This window comes from Monocercomonoides exilis, assembly GCF_001643675.1.
Source record: "Monocercomonoides exilis strain PA203 chromosome Unknown scaffold47-789622, whole genome shotgun sequence".
Lineage (NCBI taxonomy): Eukaryota > Preaxostyla > Oxymonadida > Polymastigidae > Monocercomonoides > Monocercomonoides exilis.
Window position 1 is genome coordinate 37,262 of NW_027150592.1, and position 11,844 is coordinate 49,105.

Genomic DNA, 11,844 nt, shown 5'->3' on the forward strand with positions numbered 1-11,844 from the left:
TTTATTGATTTATTGAAATTTTGTTTTGTTGTTTGTGATGCATGTTATTGCTTTGATAGTAAATTTGTTATTAAACTTTATTCTTTGAAATGTGAAGAATAATGAGAGAAAAGACAAACCCTTGCATGTGATTTTAAATGAGAAGTTTTTTGTTTTTCTTTTTTGTTGTTCTTTTTTGTTTTTCTTTTCTTTTATATTTTATTCAAGCAAAGATTTATAATTAATATTTCTCAATGGGATTAGAAGTTTATAAGTTTCAGCATTTTGAGGTTTAATATTCGATAAAGATTGTGATAAAAATACAGGACATTGAAAAAAATCAGGCACGATATTTTTTTTTTCAAATCAAGTTTTGAAAACAAATTCACAAGTTTCTCAAACATACGTGGAAAAAAAATCCTAAAAAGATTTTTCTCAGTCTTAGAAAATTTTTCGAGCCAAATAACAATTATCGCAGGTGCAAAAATAATTCAAGTTCAAGAGAATATATTTTAATTCAACATCTTTTTAAAATATTCTAATTTTCTGTATAAGCTCAAAATAATGTGTTTCTCCGAATACTTTTTTGAAGGCTTTGAAGCTTCAAAAGCAAGTCTTGGACTTTCAAACTTTGTGATTTTTTTTCTTTTTTTTAGGATCAGAAAACAAACTTATTTTACAATTTCAGATCATTTTTTGGATTTGAAAATTTGAACCAATCTTCCAAAAATCAGTATTTTTTTAAAGATTGCAAAACAGGGAAACACTGTTTGATGTTCTGCTTTTTTATTTTCAATAATATTATTGAACATGATCATTTTTTTTTATTATAATCTTTTGCCAACATTCAGTTATCGTATAAAACACCGGGCATATCATAAAATTCCTGACAAGATCGATTTCACAATAACTGCATGATGAATAATTCTGACAATTTTCCTCAAAATATATCTCATCAATTCAAACTCACATGACATACAAGACTTTCAGGACAGCTTCATTTGTGCTCTTAGAAAATTATTTTTTAAATCTCGGAGAATCTCAAAATACTATTTCTCCGAGATTTCGATATATATATTTTTTTGAGCACTAATGAAGCTGTCCTGAAAGTCTTGTAAGTTACGTGAGTTTGTATTGATGAGATGTATTTTGAGGAAAATTGTCAAAATTATTCCTCATGCAGTTATTGTGAAATCGATCTTGTCAGGAATTTTATGCGATAACTGTATTAGCAATCGAAAAAAGAAATTCTCCAAATCTTAAAAAAAAAAATGGAACAGAAAAATATATGTGAATATTTGAATCATTTCTCAATTTCTTTTATTTGAATTTTCAAATCGTTCAATTTTTCTTTTCTTAACAATGAACGGAATCTCTGGACATTTCTTCTCACTTCTTATTCTTTTGAAATAAGGGGGGGGGGGGGGGGGGGAATGGACTTTCAAGCTTTTTTTTTTTTTTGCACAAGGTATTGATAAATTGCTTCGCTCATGACTATATTTCGCTTTCTCAGATTTTAAAATAAATTTGATTTTCATATCCGAAAACAGACATCGTTGAAATCAAAACATAAAGTTTTCCAACATTTCACGAATGTCAAAAAAAGAACCCATTTTTGTGGTGTTTTGTGTTCTGAAAAAGTCAATAAAAAGTGCATTATTTTTCAGTGAAAATGCCTGAAGTGATAAATTTTTTCCCATGTTGAAATTTGATTTGACTTTTTGTTTGCATTTTATCAAAATAGCATGACTGTTTCAAGAAATCAGATTCATTTACATTGCTTTTATAGAGTAATTTCAAATTCATTTTGAATATTATTGTTAAAAATTAATTTAATATGCATTAAAATATACTTCGTTATATCGAAGGGAATTAAATTCATTTATTTTTTGAAATTTGAAGTGAGATATTAAACACTTACCTAATCAATACAATACCAAAAATAAATAAAAGTTAAAAATATTAAAAATAAAAATAAAAATATAAATTTATCATCCAATAAAACTCAAATGACCGATAATTTCAAAAATAACCACGTTGTTGTGTTTGATTATAGTAAAAGATTGAATAGAAATATAAAATAAAAGCCGAAAGAATTGAAAAAGACAGCACTCACGTTATTTAATGAGTTGCGGCAAATAAAACATAACTGGATTTTTATACAAATGATAATAAAAATAAAATATTAAAAGAACATACAAAAATAAGAAGTGAGTTACGAATTCATTTGTCGCGCCCTTTTCACCTTTCCATATATAAAGTAATTATAAGTCAAACAAAGTTATCGTATGGTTGCAAAAATAAAAGAAAAAAAATGAATAACGAAAAATGCAAAAAAATCATTGAACAAATGAAGTGCAAGACCCTCCGCCCTCTTATGTTTTTTGATTTCGTTAAGTGGAAAGTCAATAACTGTACTTCACACAGAAATTATTGAAAATTTGAGACAGATGTATTTCAAATTGAAGAAGAATCGTTCGGGGTCTCGATAGTGTTATCTTGTGAGTCTTCTTCTTCTTCTTCTTCAATTTCGGTATTGCTCGTTCTTGTCGCATTTTCGCCATCTCTCACGTAATTTGATACTTCTTCAATATCAATTGCATCAGAATAAGTCAATTGAGCAGCGCCGGCTGGGAAGTGTTGGATAAATTCGCGCTTCAAGTTTGTAAGTGAAAGTCGTTCTTCTGTATTTGACGAGAGGCAAGATTTCACGATATCCTCGAACGAAGATGAAGAAAGCAAACCATAGTCCACTCTTTCACCATTCTTTATCTTTGCTCCTGCTGTTTCGGCATCGTACTTAGCAAACGGGATCTGAAGCGTTAGGCATTCCCAAAGCATCAATCCAATTGTGAAGGATACACTTTTATTAGTCGCATCTCTCTTCTCAATCCATTGGAGCTCTGGAGCTTTCCATCGCAAACTTTCATTGACAATTGTCTCATCTTTAAATGTACTGGAATGCATTTTTCTCCGTTTGCTTCGTTTTCCAGACCGTCTGTCACCATCATATTCTGATACAGAACTTGAATATTCTGAAGCTGATTCCATAGAAGATGAATCGTCGCTGTCTTCGGAAGAAAAGCCAGAGTTAAGCGCAATCACAACCACCATTTGCTCCGAGAATAGAACAACATGAGGAGAAAGAGAGTCCAAACAAGGAGAATATTCGCTATTCCGCTCGAAAGAGTGCAGAGCACCATTTGCCACCCAAAACAGAATCTGCGCAGCTGTCATTTCTCTCTGTTCCATTGTGCCTATCGCCATCTCCTTCTTTTCATTCTTCCCGTGAAGAAGCATGAACAGCGAGTCTCTCAGATCCACAATCATCTTTTCATGAGGAGATTCGCATGCCACCCCATCCACCAGATTCGACATGGAAGACGTAGTGGGCATCATCGACTCTACGTCCATTAACCTTGTTGTGCTCGTTTTGTCTCCAAATTCCGCTGAAAGCGTGGCTCTGCAACTTGAATCCTTTTCAGATTTTGAACTTTCTTCATCCTCTTCAGTCTCCTCTTCCACTTTCGCTATTGCCCAATCGGGAATTTCATCTGTTTCGTTAAGAAGGATTTCTTGGGTTGAACCTACTTCTGCAAGCAAGCATTGCTGAGACTCAGATGTTGCTAGCTTCTTTGCCTGATTCCGCTGCTTTCCAAATCCAGATTCTCCTTCGCTCCTTATGCTCAGCCCCTCCCCTGTTCCAAGTCCATATGCAACCATTTCAATTTCTTTTGGATCTTTCTTCATCGTATCGCTCACAAATACTTTAAGTTCATTTGTGTAGCGTTTTGCCTTTCGCCATCTGACAACAACAACAATGATAAATAAGATAGTCACAATCAGCAGTGACCCAACAACGACCAACGCAACTATTATCCAAGATGGCGTCGTGGTGCTTTCCACAATTCGCTCTTTTATTTCCTCTTTCGTAATGTTCTTTATCACCTTTGACGAAGTTGAAGATGGCAAATCGGGATTTCCAAATAAAAGCGCGACTGATAATTCTGTCTGTTTAGCTGCTGAAGAAATATCTGTTGATTTAATTGTCGATATTGCCTCGTTTTCAGATATCCATCCATTGCTGTCGATCTCACGCTTTTCATATACATATTCTTCGTTGGTCTTATAAATAAGTCTTACGAAGAGATTGCAGGGCATTAAAAGAATGCCATTCAGAGTAAGCTTTGTTTCTGCGCCTAAATCATCAACTTTGACAGACTCCAATGAAGGAATGAAAAATGGGGATGATCTTTCAGCAGCGATACCTTCCAATGAGCATTTGTCTGGCAAGACCCAAAGAGAAGAATCATCTTTAAATCCATCGCCTCCTTTCAGACTTACAATATTCAGTGTCCCATCTCCAGAGCAAATGATGTTCCGGCGTGCTGATTTATAAGCAGGAATTGACTTGTTATTGTTCATAAATTCGCCTTTTTCTACTGTCAAAACGCCTCCGAAAACAGTAATTCCACCATCAGAAGAATTGGCAATAGAAGTCTCTTTTATTGTTACTTGGCAGTTTGTAACATCAACAAGTGATCCATTCCATTTGCATATTTCTTCTGTAGCATCGCTGTTTGTTGCATTTCCGCTAATCTTTTCCAATCCATCAAAAACACACGCATCAATCGCAATGTTTTTGCTATTAAGCACACGTATCTGTTTCCCTTTTGCAGCCAGGCAAGAGCAAAGACTTTGGGTGTTATTTATAAACTGAACAGACTTTTCTGTCAGACAAGATATTACTCTTCCTTCGCTTCCACCGCAGCTAACATTTGTGAAGGCGCAAAGTGAGGCTGAAAATGCTTTTTCGATCTCTGTTTCGCTGTTATCTGTTATCGGTGTCTCTCCATCCTCAAAATGTATTGCACTTCCTTCTTCGATATCAACATCCTTTAATTCTGCTTGAAGCAAACTAATAGATGCATTTCCAGTACAAGAGGCAACTGCTTTTTTAGCTCTCGAAGAGCTCACGGTTAGCTGACTTGCAGCCAGCGTATTTCCAACACAGGAAATCAAGCAATTTCCACGTAATCCTACAAAATGTACTCTGTCCATATTTGTAGTTGTGCCTCTTTCACAACTGATAATATGATTAACAACTGAAAACTCGCTAAATGTGGATTCAGTTATTTTCAACACTCCTCCGACAACAGTAATCAAGCTTCCTTCAATCTGTGCTCCGATTTCTCTACAAACGAAGTTGCATATATTCATTCTAAGTTTGCCTTCCAATATACCAATCAAAGACGGGTGGGTAATCTTTAATGAACCGCCAAAGTCAAAAGCAACGTTGTCTACCTGCACATTTTCTTTTGTTGTAATTGCAAAATTTCTTTCAGCACTTTTCTCAATCGAGCTGTTCATCAAAACTGTGCACGACTCATCCAGCGGCGTCAAGCTTATTCCAATCAAATCTGCTTCTCCTTCGATGCTTGCCTGTGCATCAACAAAGATGGTTGGGAGTCTGCCTTCCAAAATATGCCGCACCACTTCATTTATCGTTCTGCATGGGCCTGTAAAGTTTCCGCACCTCTTTCCGTTTTCTCCATTTGACGAAACGAGCACTTGCTCCCCTCTGAAGAATCTAATCTCATCAATCAAGTCGCGATCTCTTTCAGAAGCAGCCATGCTTTTTTCCCTTCCAAATATCGCATTCCTTGAATCAAATACTGTTTCGTCAAAGTCAATCAAAAATTGATCTTCAGATACTTGAGATTCAATGTTCACGCACAAAATAAATACATCTCTCCCTGATTTCGCATCGTTAAAGCTGAAGCGCGCATTCTTAAATCGGAATCCGAGTGGATTGTCATTCGATAAATGTTCATTTCTGCCTGAAGCGGGAATGCTTCCACAATCCAAATAGACTCCTCCGCCTTTTCCACTTGCTGTCGATGCTATGCACTTCCCCAGTGATGTTCCATTGATATCAAACATAATTGTGTCGCTGTTTCCAGGCCCCAACGTAAAGAGCATGCTTCCTCCTCTGGCAGAAGTTTTGCTTTCGCAACCGTTCAAAATGCATCCATTCATTTTGTATTTGATATTGTTGATTGCTTCACAGCTCAAAAGGCAGCTTCCTCCATTATCTTTTGTTATCTCATTCATGCGACACGAAATGAGCTCCAGAATGCAATCGCCATTTGGAAGTATAGAGAAAGATGAGTGAGCGCTACGCTCTCTCCCAGAAAAGGAAGCATGAGTTTCTGGTATCGAAAATAATGGATATTCTAAAGTCAGTCCTTCAAACAGGCAATTATCCATTTTTCCGTCAATATCTGTTGCGCCGAATTGTATTGGCTTGAAATCAAACTTTAACTCTTTCAAAGAAAAATCTTTAATTTCAAACGCTCCTGAACGAACTTCAATAAGGCAATAAGTAATTGCATTATTCGTATCGTGGTTTAGCATCATAGCGCAGTTCTTCATGAACAGGTTTCCGCTTGATGACAAAATCAGAACTGATTGAGAAGTTGTGAATTCAGTTGGGATGTATAATGTTAGTAACGTAAGTTTCAGTGTCTTATTGTTAAAGAATACACAATCTTCCGATCCAACAGGAGAAGATAACGAAGATATCGAGGCTGCAATAGAAAGCTCTGCAGGAGTATTTTGCAGTGATCCAATTTCGCGTTCAGATACGTCAAAACAGCTGTCAACATTTGCTGAATTCTCAATTAGAAGCTGTGTTACAGGCTGGTCAGGCTCTGAAGTACTTGTTATGTGTTGCAATCCTTCAGAAAATGAAGAGCAAGGAAGAGTTTCCTTTCCACATCCCTTCACATCTGCACCGTAACTGGAAGACACAACAATTCTTTCTGAGTTATAATCGACAATAAAAGCAAGAAGGTCAACTGCCTTTGCAGTGAAATACACTGTGTCCATTCCAGAAAATGCATTTGTGTCTGTTATCCACTCATTGAGATTAATCAAAAATTGCTCAAGCTTTACAGAAGAGCTAAGATCAGTGCATGTGAAAAACACATTCTTCCCCATTGAAGCGACATTATCCGAAAATGCAATATTTGAAAAAACAAAATTGGCATTTGCCCCGAAAGAGTCGATGAAGCAAAATCCTCCTTTTCCAGTCGCAGGTGAACAACTGCACGAAGAAACAATACCAGGTTCATTGCTTGAATCTCCTTTGACACTCAACGATCCGCCTGCTTTGAACTTAATTTTCATTCCTCCACCTTCGTTGCTTTCTAACGCTGTTAAACTTGTGGATGAGCAATTAATTAACGAAAGAGAAGAAGACAGTGGATCTGCTATGATAACAGATTTAGAAGTGCTTTCTTTCGCAACAATTCTATCGAATGAACAGTTCTTGAAAGCAAATTCAGATGTTGCAGCATTGTTGGATTGTTCTGATTGAGCACCAACTTCAGCGGCGTTCAAGAGCGATGCTGTTTGAAGCGTCACAGATAAAAAGTGGCTTTGCTCAAAGGTTGCAGTGACCGATTGCAATATCATGAAAGGTGATGATGAAAATAGCAGGTTTTCAACTGTGCAGCCATGAAACAACAATTTTCCATTGGTGGCAGATACAAGAGAATAACTAATCGGAGTTAGGAAATTGCTTTGCTTAGCAAAATTGCACGAAGAGAGCTGTAACACTCCCTCTGAAGCAGCACATTTGATGACTGATAATTGATGTCCAACAAATTCAGATGGCAACGAAAATGAAATGTTGATAAAATTGGTATTCCCTATAATGCCAATCGGTGTGTCTTTGTCACCTGAAGACAGATCTGAGCAGATGGTCATTCCTGTGTCTTGTGAAGGCGAAGCAGCTGAAAGTGTCAAATTCTGAAATTCGTAGTACGATTCGACTTCAACCAATGTGTCAAAAATTATCTCCTTGCTGGTGCTGTCGTTCTTCGCATTTTTCATGCTTTTCCAAATTGAATGGCATGGAAAGTCTGCTGAGCCACATCGAAGGACATCATAGCCAGTGTTAGACACGTGAACTTTATCCGATACAAACTGAACCAAAAACACAATCAAATTCACAGAATTAAAAATTGTGTCTTTGCCGATGTATGCTTTTCCTCCTTCGACAGCTGGATCATTAACTGGTAAGAACAGCTTATCAGCAGACACAGACTCGTTCAACGAATCAAAATTAAAGAAGAGATTTTTTCCAATGTGGGCTTTATTGTTTGAGTATTTTGACTCAACGCTTAAGTTATACTGACCTTCGCTTTGTTGCTTGCTCAAATAGAGAAAACCTCCTTTTCCTGTTGCCTCGTTACAGAAACACTCTCCAACTTGGCAGCCAGAAATACTAATTTTTCCTGTGTCTTTCAACCAAATATTGATAACTCCGCCTTCTTTGCATTCTGCATTGCCAACATTGCTGAAATTGCATTCGTAAATGTTAACTGCTCCTTCGAGTTGTGTAGAAATAATTGGACTCATCGTTTCCTGCGGAGAAGCAGAGCATCTGCTGAATGAAGTATTCATCAGTGACAAAGTGCTGTGTCCTCCTGTTGTCTCTGAGAAGAAAGTTGTTGAAAATGTAATTGTGCTAATGGAAGTGTGGTTAAGAGTAATTGTCGATGAGCCAGTGTATTTGATGAATGAACTTTCCAAACAGAAACTGCGCTCGCCAATAGAGCAATTATTAAGCATCACTGTTCCGGCTTTCACTTCAATGGCATTCAAATAAACAGAAGAATTTAACTGCTCACTATCAAAATTCGAATCATTTACAATTAGCGAACTGTCTGTTGAAATTAGTGCTTTTAGCACGTTTCGCACAGACGGAAAATACACTTTGATTTTGTTAAATGTGAGAATGTCGTGGTTTATTATTGCTGCATCAAAAGTTGTACTTGCAAAGTCAAATGAAAGTATTGAAGGAGTCGAACTTGAAGATGACAAAATAGTCATCGATGATAAATCAATTGGCTTGTTTATAACAGCTTTCGAAACAATAGATATTCCTTTGTTTTCAGAAGTTGTATCAAGAATCTTATCCATTCCATATTCAAATGTTAAGCAAGGCTCGCTTTCATTTCCGCATCTGAACCAGTCTTCCCCATGCTCAGAGCCACTATTCTTCACATTGACAATCTCTCGAATCGTTGTCATCAGCAAAATTAGATCGACATGCTGGTCAATAGAAGAAGTATTGCATCCATACATTATGTTTTCAATATCAGTTGTTGGAGTAAGAAGATTCCCAAATTTTTCAAATGTCACACAAGAATTAAGATTTGGTGCTTGAATGTATATGTCTCGGCCATATTTCGCTTTGTTTGACTCAAAACTGCATTCAGTAATTTTATAATCGCTGCTAATATCTTTCAATAGCAAAAATACGCCTCCTCCTTTTCCAGTCAATTCACTAGCAGTATTAGATGATATTTTGCATTGGCTAATCTCAAATTTTTTACTCGCCCCAACTGCAAAGGAAATGGCTCCTCCATTGATTGATGCTGTGCAAGGTGACGAAGAAAAATTGCATGATGTAGCATTGAAGGAGCCGATGCAAGTCGAAGAAGAAATAACAACGCATGAACTTGTCTCTTTGGTTGATGAAATTCGTTCAAATCCACAATTGGACAATTCAATTTGCTGCGAAGATGATCCACTCCCTAATTGTGAAATAAGACCTGCTTTGGAAGAGGTGAACTTCAAGTTAGCAAATCGGCTCTCAGAAAATTTGAAAATCCCATTTTGAAGGGAGAACAATGAACAAGAGCAACTTAATTCGCTGGAAGCATTAAATGATGAGCTTTCAAGAACAAGGCTGCCTCCGCTTATTGAAACGATTGCGATTGTTAAAGTATTCGAAGCACTTCCAACAAAAATACAATTTGAAAATGTTTGGATTCCATTTGTTCCACTCAGCAAACTCTGAACTGAACTTCCTTGAGGAACTGAGCCAATTGAATAAACAATGTTTCGAGATTGAAAGGCACCTGATGATATAAGTGCAGAATTCGCGGTTCCTGCAATTCTGTCAATCGTAACTGAAGCATTCACTGTTGATTCATTTCTTTCAACAACAACATTTGATACATCAGTTCCTGACATAGACACTTCTACTGAACCATTCGCTTTGATTGTATGTGAAGATCCATTAAAGCGTTGAACAGCCTGCGTAATCGACTTGCAATGGGCGACTGTTGACCCGCAATACTTTCCATCGCCTCGCGACGCATTTGAAGCGTGAATTATCGACGATGAGTATCCAAAGATGAACGGCATCAAGTCGAAATCTCCCTGAAACGTTGCATTGTCTCTTCCATACCATGCATTTGTTCTATTCGGAACATACGTCGAAATTGCTGCAACAGAATAATAAGAATCAAGATTTGCGTTTGGCAATGAAGGAACGAATATAAATACATCTCGTCCAAAAAGCGCTTGATTTAATGAGAACTGGCATCTGCTTATCGTAAATTTAGACAGTGATCCGTTTGTTGAAAAGTACAATGCTCCTCCTCTTCCACTGCTTTGACTGACACAGCAACTCGTAAACGTGGTGTTAGAAAAGCTAATTTGAGAATCATCAGTGTTCAAGCATATTGCGCCACCATTCGTACCAATCGAATTAAGGCTTGAAACTGAAGATATTGCACAGCTATTAAATGCAAGAGACTTTGGATACTTTGCTGAGATGAAAATAGTGGAATAATTTTTTGATGAAGTTATATTTGAAAAATTACAAAATGAAAACGTTGCTTTCGTCACCCCATTTGTCATTTGAAATAATGAATTGTATTGCAATTTAATGTTCTTTGTTGCAACTCTGTTGAAGGAAATGGCTCCGCTCGAAAAATAAAACAAGCTAGAAGAAAATTCGTCAGTCCAGCTGCTTGGTGTTGAAATCGTAATGTCAGAAACAGAAAGGTTGAAATTACCAGAAGAACCATATATAATACGAAAAGAATTTTTGTTCACATTTATTGTAAATGTAGAAATCGTTGCATTAACAGCTCCAGAAATAGAAATCATCGTTCCGATGTAACTATTCAAATTAAAAATAACTTTTGTTTGACTTTCTCCGAACGCGTCCACTTTCCCTCTTGCCGCATTAATTGTCCAAGTATCTATCTCATTATAAGTTCCGTTAAGAAGTTTGATTCTCTTTAAATAGTTTGGTCTCCGATTGCTAATGGCAGTGTTGACTGATTTGCATGCTGTGCTTGCACTTAATCCACAATTAACTGTAGCACTTCCAGTGGATGCAACAATCTGATACGGATCCATTTTAATAAGCTTTGAATAATTTGCTCCATCCATATGCACTCTATTTCCATCATTATATGTAAAACTTGATGAAAATGATATATCTACATCTTTTGTTGTCCAATCGAAATCATAAACATAAAAATCTGGCCCAAGATTATATGTTGCCTTGCAATCATAAAAAACATTGTTTTTTATGGTTCCGTATCCAACTTCATTAATGTATATCCCTCCTCCATAATTTGCTGAGCAATTCTCAAAAGTACAATTTATGACACTTAGATTATAATTTAATCCTAAAATTGCTCCATTAAAATAAATACCTCCTCCGTTAGTTCCTGTACATCCTTCAAAAATCGTAGAATCAACAATTGCATTTTTTCCTGTTATGTTTTGCTTTGCTCGAGAAACATGAAACAATGACAAAGAAGGCGTTGAATGCGAGCAGTCATAAAATTCGCAAAGATCGCAGACAAAGTCTTGTGATGGAGAAGTAAAAGAAAGCCCATGTACAATGCCTCCATAAAATGCGTCGTGAACCTGGATGAACGTTGAAGACCTCAGCACCGATGTAAGAATAAAAGAATGATTTTCCTTTGCTGCAGCTTCATTTCCAGTTTTCACCTTGGTTGTTATGTTTGTAAAACAACACGTGTT

At 36.5% G+C, this 11,844-nt stretch overlaps 1 protein-coding gene across 1 annotated transcript; it reads right to left on the minus strand.

Moving 5' to 3' along the window:
- Positions 1-1,829: 1,829 nt before the first annotated feature.
- On the minus strand, positions 1,830-11,241 carry MONOS_7386 (uncharacterized protein; the record flags this gene model as incomplete). The annotated part of the gene is made up of 2 exons (XM_067877705.1): positions 1,830-10,610; positions 10,860-11,241. The coding sequence occupies 2 exons, from the start codon at positions 11,239-11,241 to the stop codon at positions 2,437-2,439; spliced, it is 8,556 nt and encodes a 2,851-aa protein (XP_067721342.1). The 3' UTR covers positions 1,830-2,436.
- Between the last annotated feature and the right edge of the window lie 603 nt (positions 11,242-11,844).